At 35.3% G+C, this 14,774-nt stretch overlaps 2 protein-coding genes across 3 annotated transcripts in view; both read right to left on the reverse strand.

Moving 5' to 3' along the window:
• LOC112686169 overlaps nt 1-12,186 on the reverse strand; it is a gene marked incomplete at its 5' end in the record, with an annotated part of 142,106 nt that extends 129,920 nt beyond the window's left edge. For both annotated transcript variants that reach the window (XM_025558364.1, XM_025558363.1), the window contains 3 exon segments: nt 9,865-10,039; nt 10,961-11,233; nt 11,911-12,186. In XM_025558364.1, coding sequence (XP_025414149.1) covers nt 9,865-10,039; nt 10,961-11,233; nt 11,911-12,186 — 724 coding nt within the window.
• Nucleotides 12,187-14,544: 2,358 nt separating this feature from the next.
• LOC112686014 overlaps nt 14,545-14,774 on the reverse strand; it is an 11,584-nt gene continuing 11,354 nt past the window's right edge. Inside the window, exon 3 of the mRNA XM_025558114.1 lies at nt 14,545-14,587. Coding sequence (XP_025413899.1) covers nt 14,545-14,587 — 43 coding nt within the window. The remainder of the gene's footprint in view (nt 14,588-14,774) is intronic.

Here is a 14,774-nt window from a genome sequence, read left to right on the forward strand (position 1 = left end):
TCCCCCCCCCCCCCCCCCCCCGGAAGATCTCGAAATTGTAGGTATTACATAACTAAAAGCATAGAAATCATGTGAAACATGAATGATACGAATGCAATATAATCATTGTAATATCAACAATAATAATAATTGAAATTTATCATTAATTTACATTTAATAGAATCCACCCACCCCTCATTTACTATGCTACGTCTAGCAATGGGTTTGGGTTTTGCTGATCGAATTCATTTCGATTCCACGCGTACCTTTAGAACGAATCAAGTTTCCAACTGTTGCTCTAGCCATTTGAACTTTCATATTATTGATTTAGATGTAAGCTTTGTATCATCTTGTCTTTTAACTATGAACATGTTACTTTTAATGTCTGTACGGTAAACATTTGAGCCTTATAAGTTATCCAAGTACAACATTTAGGTTTAAATCATATTATTTTAAATGAGTACGTTTAATAATATCAAAAACATTATTAACGAAAAACTATTAGTATTCATTTATATATTCTAGATTGAAGTAAACATTGTAGAAGTAAAAATTTTCATCTTTATAAACGATAAAGTTCTAAATTTTAGAAAAATACAAAAAAATTTCGTCGCAAATCCAGTTATTATTTGAAACCGTCCAAATGTCTGAAATTTTTTCAAAAATAATATCATTTTATAATCTCGTTGTAGAATTATTCGAGTTGTTTGAACTCTAAAGACATAGTTGAATTACCCTGATTAAAAAAAAAAAAACCGATGGTTTTTTTCTGTATACGGATACGGTCAAAAGGATCGAGGTTCGGAAAATCGTGTTGCATAAATGACGGAAAAACGAGTGATTTCCAAAAATAAAATACGGAATAGTCAAAACTCCAACAGTACGTAACCGAATCTAGGAATGTGTTGAAAAAAAAAAAAAATTAAAAAAATATCGACAATTTTATACCGCGTACGAACACAACGCGTATACCGTTCCGTTTTTCCCGATGACGTTTATCCGATTCGCTCGTTTTCTAGTAACGTCACCGGCGCGGCGGAAAAATAAAACTGTCGGGAACACGAAAATCTGCTATTCAAATAATCCATGTCGACGGAATTATTCTCTGAAAACCAACGGACGAGGACCGTCGCGGTCGCGTGTCGAACGATCGGCGAAGTGCAATCACGTTGAGACTATGAAACTCTCGACGTCCCGACCGTTGTCTCGTCCTCCGAACGGGCTAAACCGCCGAACAAAAACGTCCGTCCTGACCCTGTTTATTTCTTTAACATTTTCTTTCCCCGATTAGGAATCTGCGATTATCATTCCTATTACGTGCGCACGTAGTCGTCCGTGTGCACGCGAGTACATTGTACGTCCAGATATTACCGGGCATTATTTTCGTACACCTATGTTACCGGGTTACCGGATCGTTTGTTGTTGTTTTCGGTGCCGTTCACCGCCCCTCGATCCCGAGTCCTGTCCACGTTTCGGTTGTCGGTCCATGACCCTCAACCCCGGACCGGGGGAGGGTTACGCACGTGTGACGTGTTGCACTGCACCACACGGCCAAGAGAACCGTCCGGTCACTCCCTCGAGCATCACACGATCCCTCATCGGATTAGTTCTTAAAACGACGTTAAAACGCTGTCCCGCGACCACCTCCGTGCACGCGCACATATTTCGCACCAGGTCTAATCGGCTTATTGCGTGTTTTGTCGCTCAACTAAGGCTCGCGCGTAATGCAGTGCGGACGACCGTATGTGTACCTGGCGAGCGGGTAGGGGGCATATTTTTCCCGGTTCAGGACCCCACCACGCGTCATGCGATGAGATCAATTCTAGTCAAAGTTCAAAAATAAAAATTGTACACAAGGTAGAATAATGATTCGATATCTTTTACAGAACGCGCGTTCTTACGGTCCCGAAATGTTCATCGCGTCGTACTAATGCGATTTTAATTGCAATTAAAATCTCATGGCATACGACCGGTGTCGAATAGTATTAAGAACGATGAGATACGCATAGTTATCGTTTTGACATTAAGCTGCATAAGAAAGCTGTTGATTTGAAAGTACTTACTCTTTCAGTAAGTTATTTCGTTTCATTATAATTTGTTATTGCATCGACACGGACGATAACAACGTAACAAGTAAGATTTCGAACTGAACTACACGTAACATTAAGACAATTGGAAGAAAGAAACAAAATTAAAATTGACGAATTTTTTCTTTATATAAATAAAATTAATACATATTATAGTACAGATGTTGAGATTTTATTTTTGTAATTTTCGTGATCCGATACTGTCCGATTTAACTTAAATTGTTTTCTATGATAGATTCATGTTCCCCGAGTTCAGAATAGTCAATATTCCCGCGTGAAATCATTTGGAAATTTAAGAAAAAAAGTATTCCAATAACTAAAGGTTGTTCGATGTAGAATAGGTGATATATATTCGATTTTATAAAAACGACACATGGAGAATGTACATGGTCAGATACTTAGGCTGCAATAATGTAGGAATGTCAACGAAATGTTTTGTGAACTGTTTCATTTTCATTTTCATTTTCAATTTCATGAAAAGTAAACAACGTAATTCTTCAAACATTAGGAAATGTATGCGCTACGCCTGAAATGAATCATGCTGCAAAATTTAAAATATTGTAAAAGTGGAAAAAGAGCAGATGCACTCGAATTATCTACTTCCACTCTACGGAGGGGAATTAATATTAAAAAAGTATTTTTTTAAACAAAAAAAAGCATTGTGCTTTGTTCGGCAAACGAAGCGTTACGTATTATTATTTTGGATAATGAATAAATAGCAATACATCAACATATTGATATATGACTTATATTTTAGTGACTTAAGTTTGTAAATCTTAAAAAAAATGTCTTGATTCATAAATGCAAATAATAATATAAATAAAAATAATATTATTCGTCGTGTTGTATTACAACATAATAATTTTATCGTCACGAAAGAATATTTTTTCCACGGATGATTAAACGCGTATTTATTATATATCAAACGTTATACTATCTGAAGTTGAAAAGTTTGGATTATTTCGCTTATAGCAATTACACAACATGTCCATTATGGAAAAACATGAAATAAAAAATGCACCACAACACTTTCACTATTATAGAATAATGGTTCTCATTTATCTTCCAACTATGGCAGTTTAAATATTCGTGGGCTTCATACCATTAAAAATTGTCGATGATCTCGATGTATTTATTAAGTGGGTTAGTTTGATTTTTTCGGAACCGAATGGAAACAAACAAAACACTAAGAAAACTTCCGCAATAATTTATTTTTTTTTTTTTCAGAGCCCGGTTGAAATTTTAATCGACTTCTTTCCGACAGGCTTATTATTCACTCATTAATAATGTGTATGCCACGACGGCATCCAAACAAATCGACTGCACAATAAATGATTATTAAATAAACGACTACTGTACGGTAAATCCTAACGCTCTAATGGAGTAAAAAATTGATCGATTTAGCATTATCATTGAATTAATTTTAAACTCAAGATAACTGTGCGACGCGCTTTATATAGTTAGCAATGTGCACATTATCGTTTAAAAAATTCAAATTCATAACGCAACCCATTATTACATATGATTTTATATATTTATGACAAGGCAATATTGTTACCTACGCAAATCGGATTATCAACAATTTCTGTCGTGTATAATCAAAGTTAATATGCATTGTATGTAATAAACACACGTTTACACACGTATAAAAATAATTTACTCAATAAAAACATAAAATAATGTTGCTTTTGAAAGCATTTCCGCTCAACAGCAGTCGATATGTATTATCAGTTCGTGCTTTCCTTATTACATTACATTTGTATAACGGAAACTTTTATTAAATTTTTACCAGCCAAGTTATAAATTTAAAAATAAATGTTATCCATCGATGTCATTGCATTCATTCATGCTTATATTTTTACTTTCTTAATGGGCTGAGAAAAGGCAAAGAAATATTTGACGAAAATAAAAAGGAAAAAATCCGAAAGAAATTGGACTTTTGAACAGTGTATTTAGAATTCATTTTTCACCTTTTACCTTTTCAGTCACATTTATTTATAATGAAATTCTGACTACTGTCAGTAGAATGTCAAAATCAATAACATAATATAATGCTATGTTTTGCCAAACCCAGACGTTAGTGAAAGAATACGGTTGTAAGAGTAAGTTCTTGAAAATATATTTACCGTCTACCATACAATTATATAGTGTTTCAGTTGCTATATAATGTAGATCAAAATGTATTAAAAAATATTATGTAACTCAAAGATTACTATATATGTATGACTTTTGACTGTAAGGTCGAGGATTATGATATCAGTAATTAATCTATTTCATAAAATAAAAAATATGTTGTGTTTCAATGGTAGTTAAGTGATAAGTTACATGCGTGCAACATAATTGCAGTTAAATTTAAATTAAACGTAATTATTAACTATCTACATATTAACAAGCTTTGAATAGCAATTATACAATAAGACATTTTAATATTTTTTATAAATATATAAAACAAAAAAATTGTTCTTTTAACTTTGGCGAGTGAATGGAATAAATCCGATTAAGTTGCATTTAAAGTCTCTATAGGCAATGATTTTTAGAAAAAAATTTTATTATATTAAAATGCATGTAATTGTGTAAATAATTAAATTAAAAAAACTCTAAAGCAATGCAATTATATAAATTCTATTGTATTGCATAGGATAATAATTTTTTTTTTTTTTTTCATTCGTTTTACAATCGTGTACCGGTTGAATAAAAACTATTCTTTCGAGAATGGTATTATATCAGTAACAACAATGCAGTGGATTATACATGTATCGATGTTAAAATGTATAGGTGAAATATTTAAATTCTTTACGTACGTGTAACGAAAAAAAATTGTCTCCAATTTCGATATAGGTACGTGGAGATCGTTCCACCGATATCGTGTACATTAGTTTTTTAAAACAGTTCTCGCGAGGAAACGGAATCTAACCTATTTTTTTTTAAAAAACTTTTAGAATTTTTTAATTTCTTTACGATGTTAAGGAATATTTATGGTAAACGGTAATACTTATAATAATGTCCAAAATATAAAATGATCCATCCCACTTAATAATTATTCTGGATCCGCGCCTGATTAGCCTGGTATACCTCCTGAGTTTCACGTGTGATTTACGTGAGATACACGTGTCCGCGTGATAACGTTAAGGACCACGCGAACGCGATATCCGTCCGGTTCGTTTCGCGTTCGGCCACCGCACACATTATACGTTTTACATAAACGCAACAGAACGCGTCGTACGTCGTATCGTTATCGTTTCGGCGACTTTTAACGGATAAAATTACTTACAAAAAAAAAAAAATTATTTATTTAAGATATCCATGATTTAAAAATGTTAAACTTATCAATGTTCGTTTTCATCTCAATCGCTTTAGTACGATACAAAAATCGATGTAGATAAAGCTCAGAAAAACCATTAGATATTTTTTACGTGTCTATAAGTGTACAGTCAATGCGTTTCGTAAGTAATCTTCTTATTTTTTACCCCTGAGAATATTCCATATTATACGTATCGATCACAATACGTCGGGAGTGTGCTTCTAATGTTTATTTCAAGGTTAGGTTTATTTTACTAACTGCGTTGTGTTCAAACGTTTCGGTCGGTGCTAAGGTAAACGAACGTAGTTGAAAGTCGAGATTAAGAATGGAACGTGAATGCGTAGTAGCCTCGAGTGAGTTTGTTTCGGATATGTTTTGGGTACAGCGTGCGGACAGGGTCCGGGGCCGGTTTCGGATCCGATGTTTTGCATACAGCCCGCGGACGAGTTCTAAGGTCTGTGTACCGAGTGCACGGGTCGACCGAAATGCCGACGGACATTAAGTATTCGGTAATTAATTTCGTCGTAGCGGCCCGTCCACGGCGCGGCCCTCCGAATACTTTGATTATGGTCCCAGCGCTTATGCGTGCGTAGCACGAATAACGTGTGCACGCGGCGGCAGCGGTTTTTACGACGATTGTCGCGATTTTTCGATACCACTTAAACGGATTAAAAACGCACGCGCCACCGTACAAGAAACGTGCGATGACGGAGAGTGCGAACGACGGGGTACGGGTGGTTTTTATTTTCATTAGTCGACCGGTCGCGGTTGTAAAATTCTGAGCAGTCTGATCGTAAAATCGCTTTAACGGTATACGCGTTTAACACGCCCGCTGGAGAGAGAGAACGGGGTTTCGTTCGTATATGCCGCGCATCGCGTGCATTCCGTTTTTTTCTTTTCTTACAACGCTATTCAAACCGATCGCCGTTTCGGGTAGGCACTCGAAATCTGATGCGTTATCATTGAGGCAAATGTACACGTGTGGCTAGGTCCTTGAAATCCATCGGCTTTGAAATCGTCGGCTTCGTGACGGCAGTTAGCAGTGATGTTATCAACCGGAATGGTACAAAGGAAATGTTTAAACGGTCTTTTGGCTGTCGATAGCGCGTTTCGGATTATGTTCGCCCGCGTCGCGAGATCACAAATACTTATACAGATTATTTCCGTACACGTGTCCCGTCGAGAAATTCGGTAGACAGTTTTCCTCGTATAACCGATTCCGGTCGTGAGTTTTCGATCAGTACCCAAACGCGGCTATATAACCGTAAGTTACAAAGAACAGATTGAAAATTGTTCAGAATGTTTAAGACATTTCCAACAATGTTTGACAAATTTAAATTTGTGGAATTGATCTTCCGTGAAAAGGCATTTGCGATCGCGATATTATTCTGTACAATACGACAGCCGATCTAAATTATCTGGTGTCTATAGTATTATAAAAAATATTCATTAATTCGTCGACAAAATTGCAAAAGATTAAACTATTTTTTCATTATGTCGTCGTAAACATTTGCATTATATTATTCTGTAACTTGTATTGTTAATATCAAGTCGGTATTCTTTTTCTATATTATATTCTCTAGTATGGATATATTACATTAAGTTTATGTTTCGCTACAGATTGGATCTCGCCGAGAGTAAATATACAACACACTTGATATGAACGTATTTATTGGAAATTGCTGGAGGTATACCGGCACGTGTTTGTCAGATAGCTGGATCGCAGTGATTATAAGTCAAACTGGAACCCTATATAAATATACAACACTATGTATAGGTAACTGCGCAAACCCACACAGTGTGTTTATATAAACGATATATATATATATATATAGTGCAAATATTTATGGTTTTCGATCATCTCATCGTACCGACCACATCGGTTCGATTTGTGCCTGCCGGCGGCCCTAATATACAAGTAATGCGTCCACCTGAATCTCCGTGTACACTCAATACGTGTATACAAAGCAAGCACTTATCCGAGAGTCCTAAGAGTCTTATCCTAAGAGTCTGTGGGATCTAAACTCATCCTTCCGAAAATGATCGTAACCTAAATAATAATTTCACCTATAAATCGCAATCCTTTATAGTTAAAATGTAAATAAAATACGTATAAATTTCTTTTTAATCTCAAATGAATGAAAAATAATTTTTTCATTGTAATGCGTTCTATTTTTTATAGAAATAAAAGAATCTTCTATCTTAGATTTTTCCCCTTAGCGTTATTAGATACTTAGTTTTACGTTTTTTTGTTATGAAATAATGTTTTTAGTAATTTTAGTGGATCAATCGACTTGACATAGGAAATTGTGGTGTAGACATCATAGATTTTTGGACTAAAAATTAAATATTATTTATTTCATAATAAAAGATTATTTTTTATTTTTTTTATTGTACAATGTTATATATGGTTAATAGACATAAAATATTTACATATGAAGATTGTTTTTATTGTTATATAATGAATAATGTTAATTTAATTTAATAAATATTTTTCCAAACTATTATCGATTGTTTATTTCTTTCATAATGTATTAGTTTTATCCGTTATGAAGTTACAAATGTCGTTTCGAAACCATGAATTTCGAAATATCTACTATTGTATTCGAGTTACTGAGGATATCGAGTGAATAAATATAACCTCTGTATTGTATTCTCGTGTCGCTTCTCCTAAGCCGGAGTGATAATGTTATATCATAATATTATAATAAAAAACTGAAACAATGTAATATCGTGTTATTATAAAATTTGCACTGTTCTGAAAATGTTTGCGGGTTTCGTTGTTTTCGCACCGCGACCAACTATACCGCCGAACCGTAACACATAAAGTTCGATTAGTTAAACAAAAATAAAAATTGTTTATATATACATAATTGTATATAAAAATGTATTCAATGTTAGATATCCACAACGATGATATTGATAAAGGAGTTGCAAAAGTAATAACGTTGCATAGTGGAACACATGCATGCGCAAAAAAAAAAAAAAATGTATAAATGCGTACTTTTCCAGCGAATCATTCTTTTAAATATTTATATATATTTACGCGTATATATATATATATAGACTTTAATATGAACACGTTAGCATAATTTATAATACAAAACTTTCTCTTCGCAACTTAGGTAATATGTCTGGAAAACAAGTTTTAAATGTACTGCTCAGGAATACCTAAGCACGATCTCTGTTCCGAGTTCCGTTCGATTTATGAGTTACATTTCACGAAAAATGATGTTCAAATTTCCATTTGAAAAGGAATGTAATGATTATAAAAATGAAACGCAATAAATATACCCACAGGTTTTTTTTTTTTGTTAAGATTCGTATACTGGCGTTCAAATGTTCGTGTTAACACATCTCAAACCGCGACTAATGAACATCGATAAAATTACAAAAATTAACAATGGTATTTTAAGATTTAAATAAAAATCTTTTATTTTTCGAATTTATATTTATATATGTATAAGACGTGTAATGTAGTGTCAACTGCAATAACTGTGTAAACAATTAATTTTCCGGTAGTCACTTGTATAAACATTATTTAATTTATTCATATTTTAAAATGTCGTTAGTCTTAATTACATTTTTATGATAATTTCGCTTGTATAAAATGTATTTCGTTCAATTTTTCACGATTAAATATTAATAAAAATAAATAAAATATAACGCATTTCATATATGAGATATCACGTAAAATAATTATTGATTATGGTATCAGATAGATTTTTACCGGAAATAAAACTGTTGTTAATTAATATAATTATTAAAAAATGTATACTAATTACATTTCACTTAAACATTGATAATGATCGTGACTCTTCTACGGTTTTAATGTATTTCATTGCGGTCGTTATAAGTGGAATAATATATTACAAACCTCCGACGCGTATTCTATTCCAGTCTTGCGCGAAACGCGTTTAAAATTTAAACCTTCGTTGACCTAATTGTCGAGATGAAATTCGTTTAAAATTCAATTGACGATTATATTTGTATAGCATCCCGCGACACGAACGGCGCTGTACGGTCAATTGTTTCGCGCAGCTTAAATGCAAATTCGATTAAACTCGATAACCATATACTCGGTAATACAGATACACTATCGTTGTACAATTCTGCTTCCCAAGTCGTTTCTAACGAGTGTGTTTCACAAATTAAACCCATCGTTAATTATTAATTTTTTTTTTCTATTTAATTTTTTTATGGGAGCTTTGGCAACTGGGACCATTAGCTTGGTGCGTGTAATGATAGAAATAACAGTAGGTAGGGTAAACTCGTTTCGAAACGATTACGTCGAAACAAGTATTCGGAACATTTGGTTTTAAGGGAGGGGGAGTGGTTGTTTCTTCGCCGAGGACGGTGGTCCTCTCGATCCACTCTCAGCCACACACTACCACCGAGCGGAGTCATCATCGCGTTCTACTCGCGGGAAACAACCGTGTCGAGTCCGACATTGCATCGCGATGTTAAAGAAAATAATAACGATAAAAATGGTCTTACCTGTTTGCGTGCTGGAATCGAACAGTGTGCTGCTCGTCTCCACGGCCATGGTGGCCAACGTGCCGTCTATGATTTGGGTACTGGAATCTCGACGGCCTCTCGTGCGGTAACATTCGTCCGACTGGGAAGACAGCCGGCGGAAGTTCCTGCACCGTATCATTTCTTCGGTGGTTGACTGAAAAACAAACGATAAACACGTTTAATTATCAATTATTTGTTTCAAATGCAGGGTAATAACACCCTGACATGGTGTAATGAGTAACTTTCGATCGGTTTTTGTTCGCCTAATTAATCACGACGAAAACGTAATGCTAATCATTGGAAACGTACAAAAATGAAAAATGTATATATACTTGAAAAGTATTATGACACGGAGATCAAAGGGCACACGTTTGGTTTTACTCCTTGCTATCGTGTTCTATAAAACAATTTTATCCCACAAACAATAAATAATTGGTTTCGAAGTATGACATTGAGCCGAGCGGGTTGTTTGAATTCAATGCACATTTTCTAAAACACAATATTGTACTCGAAAACGTTGACATTTCTTTCTAAATTATTTCAATAGTATATCATATTATTATTATTATTACCCTAAAAGTAATCTGTGCCCAATTTTCAATCAATTATATTAAAAAAAAAAAATGATCATTAACATAGAAAATGAATAAACAGTCGATAAAATTGAACGAAGCGAAACATAGAGAAAAATTAAATATGTAAAAAAAATTAAACCACAATTTTTAATGTCAAAGTGTTAAAACGCAACGAGTATAAATAATTCAATTCTCATACAATGCACTAACGATAGATCGGATGAAACGAGTGGTAATTGATATCATAGGGAACGTAAAACGTAGACGGCTTGCAAACGGATCTAAGGGTAAGAGTTTTCAGCTTATAGTATATTATGTATTATATCGGTCGTATAATCCTGTTAAAAATATTTAAGGATAATAGAAAGAGAGAGAAATGGGTAAATAAAACTTTTGTATAACGTTTCGCATGTTGGGTTAATTCGACCCCCTCATCAAAATACGAGAGCAACAGAATCTCAAAACATCATTACAGGTGTTCTCGCAATATCTCCACTTACTTGTCTCCGGAAGCCTCTGGCGATCAATATCTCTTCGGTGGTGGATTGTCTTCGGATGATCGGCGTGCGATGAGAGGTCGCGGGCGCCACAGCCCTTCCGGCCGGCGACGGTTCGCGGGATGAGCACGACGACGACGACTCGGGCGATCTGGACGATTGGCAGCTACGCACGTTGTAGCCACCCATCGTGGTACTCTGGCGTCTGTAATTCCGACGGCGCCTTTGCCTGCCCGGCGAAACGTCACGGCCCTGTCTATCCGGCGATAGACCGCTCTGCAGGGACGTATAACGACGATTAAACTCGATCAATTTATAAACGTGTCAGTTTCACGTGGTGAACGGAAAACGGTATAATGTGTGCGCGCCCTGAATACGATTGGAAATGCGGTCGGAAAAAAAAAAGAAAGGGGTGTCTTCTATTCGAGTATCGTATAAAAAATTGAAAGCACTTGTTACGTCGAAAGTAAAAGAAATAGTAATTTTTATTATTATTATTATTTTTTTTTTTGATTTAACGTAAATGTAATAAATGTAAGAATCAATAAACGAACAATACATTGTTCATTTGGAAAATATAATCCGTTTGTGCGCGGTGATAGGTGTAAGCAAACATTATTATGACAGTATTTAAACTGATCGAACGTATTACATGGTATGTTTTTAGTTTGTTGATCGCCCTGCAGAACTCAGAGAGTCGCTCTGACCATGTACCGCACATCTAAAGAGTGACGGGGAAATGGGACCTTCGACACAATTGTATATAGAGAGGCACGAGCCCTGGATTATATTTCGATGATCGTGCTGTATTTGAATCGTTTTTCGAACATAGATGGTTAGATGGCAGGTTAGGATCGACCATTCTAGATCGCCAAATCTTCGAACGCGTGACTTCGGGTTACCATCACTATCCCGCGGACATGCAGATGAACAAACGTTGTCACGGTACTCACGCTGACCCTGGAGTCCCTGCGCCGAGCGTAGTGCGCCGAGTCGGGCGACAACGAGTCGCGTCGCGTCTTGCGGTCCGAGAAGTCTTGGTCCGCGGACAGCGTGGGCTGCGAGCTCCTTCGGCCGAACAGGCTGGATGGCATGCAGCTCTCGTCGATGGCCGTCGATTGTCGTTGCAGCCTCGCTAGTTTGTTGGCCACTGAGATACCGTCCTTGCTATGCCTCCGCTCGGGTGACGCGTGCGACTTGGAATTGCGACGAGCTCTCGATGAGTATACCTTTGAAGCAGTATTCACCACAAACAATGATTAGTAACAATAATAACGCACTCGAATAATACGTAATATTTAACAGTAGTGATCGAAGTCACGAGCGTTCATACCTTCCACCGTACATCCGTTTTCCGGTTCAACCATAACCGGAATGGAAAAACATCTACGGATCATGATACGATCCAGAGTAGTTCAACGTCAATTTTTTTTTTTTGAATTAGGAACGATGCAGGAACTATTACTTTTGTAGTTCTATTTTCGAATAGCGCTTAACATTCACGTGTTTCGTTGAGACCGTCCAGGAAATACGCGAATTCATACGAAACTGGTTTATTCTTTTGCAAAAAAACATTACGCGCTTCGTTTTGGGGGGATTGTTTTTATAAATTTATAAATAATCACTTTCCTCCTCTTCATATCACAAATAATACGACTCATTTGAAATTTGTTATTTGCTCAGAAATTTACTATAAGTTAGCGCATGAGCTGCTTAAACCAGCAAAACTTTACGCCCGCAGTATACATTGAAGTATCTTGGGTGATGGTTTGGTCGTAATAATAAATCTGCCATATTTACATAATAAATAGTTCGAGGTCATAAATTATACACCCAAACAATCTACCTACGGCTACGGATATACGACATCTTATGCTGTAAAAGGGTACCCAAATATAAACATTCGACTTGTGTGCATGATATTATATTTTATCATAAAATTATGCGCCGAACGGATAATTTTCGATTCCGGAACACACGGCGCTGGTTTTATAGTGTTGAGTACACGACCGTTTTCAAAATCTACCTATATATAACGTAAATGTTGTAATGACGTACTTTCTTATTGGTGTTGTGGTTTTCACCGTTAATGTGGTTAAAGTAAAACAAATAGGTACACAGAGTCTGAAAATAAAAAAGAACGATTTCGGCGAACTTCAAGAAAAATGTAATACAAAGCTTTTTCGTCCAGTATTATCGAGCGTTCTCCGAATCAATCTGTCAAATTGACAAAATTCATGAAACATGATGTTCAGGGAAACAAACTTTTAGATTGTTTGTTCTATTCACTGTGATCACTCGACCCTCCGTTGACGTACTATAAGGAAAGACTTCATAATATTATAAATATTAGGAGCGATATAATATTCGGGATTGAAGTAAATTTCGTATAAAAATCGATGTACTGAAAATGAACGAGAAAGTTAAGACGGATATAGGCATGGGGCTTAAATGGGATTAAAGTGGAGGAGGGTGTAAAGAGATATCCCTTCCGTTTACAGAGTTTAAAAAATGACCTATTTTACATTTTTTCAAAATGTTTGATGGAACATTCAGATTTTTGATTTTAATAATCTACCGCATTAAAATTTTCTATTTTTTTATAAATGTAAAATGTGTTATGTTATGTTCTATAATTACCAAATATTACTGCTCGTCAGCGACCTACAGCAGGTAATGATTTCGATTTAAAATTTTTTTACAAAAAACTACTAACTCATGTTAAATATTTATTGTGTTTCAACATAAAACAAACGTCTAAAGGTGCATGAAACCGGAATAGAAACTTTGTTATCGTAGTTGAAATATGATTTTTAACACGGCGCATTGAATAGGCAATTTTTTAGCAGCAGTGTAGCAAGTATTATAATATTGACATGGACATAATTCAAAATAATATTATAATTATATTATATACCTACGACGTTAACGATTTTACGAAAATATATACTTTGATACATAATTTATATTTATCGTTTTTCATGCAGATCGTTGACCAACTTATAAGAGACGACGTGTCCGGAATTTTTTCTTCTCCTTCAGGTCGAAGAAATCAGTAATCGTATGAGGTAGGTAACATCATGTGATAAACATATTTAACAAAAAAAAAAAAATACCGTTCGGTGCACACAAGAATCTACCCCGTTATTGCCGCAACGAGTAACGGTGTTTTGCATAAACGTATCGGAAGTTAAACTTTGTTTAATCTATTAATCTTGAGCTACTTTTTTTTTGTATATAAATTAAAACGTGACCGTTATCACCTCTTCCGCTCAAATTGTATGTTCTCTTACATTTACATTTCCGTTTTGGATAAAATCTTATGAATTGAAAATGTGAACAACAACTAGGAAGATCGATTAACCTTATCGAGTCGTTCGTGGTTTTCGGTGTATACGTTTTATTTATTTTTTCTACTCATCTGCAGAACACTACGTTTAATGGCGCTTATGATGGTTCAATGAATAATCGCACGGGATAGAAAAAACGTGTTCCATTAGAATATTGAAGGGGGCAGAGTCGTGGAACGCGGTACGCGATACAGTCCCGTTTCAACCGAGTCGTACCTCTCGACACGACCGTTCACTTTAACCGTGGTCGGCTTTGGTGAACCGAATCGCGATCGCACAACTAATGTGGTTTTCACGAAAGTAAAGAATTAATAGAAATCAGTTTTTATCCTATCGCGGTACGAGGTCCCGTGGAACACCGTTGAGTCGGGCGAAACAAGATTGGATTTATGTGTGAAGCGCTGAGAAACAAAAAAAAAAAAAAAAAACCGTAAATAAACCGTACCGGAAGGAAAACCCGGTCGGAA

The sequence above is a fragment of the Sipha flava genome, unplaced genomic scaffold (assembly GCF_003268045.1).
Source record: "Sipha flava isolate LNK unplaced genomic scaffold, YSA_version1 2_pilon_pilon, whole genome shotgun sequence".
In the NCBI taxonomy this organism is placed as follows: Eukaryota; Metazoa; Arthropoda; class Insecta; order Hemiptera; family Aphididae; genus Sipha; species Sipha flava.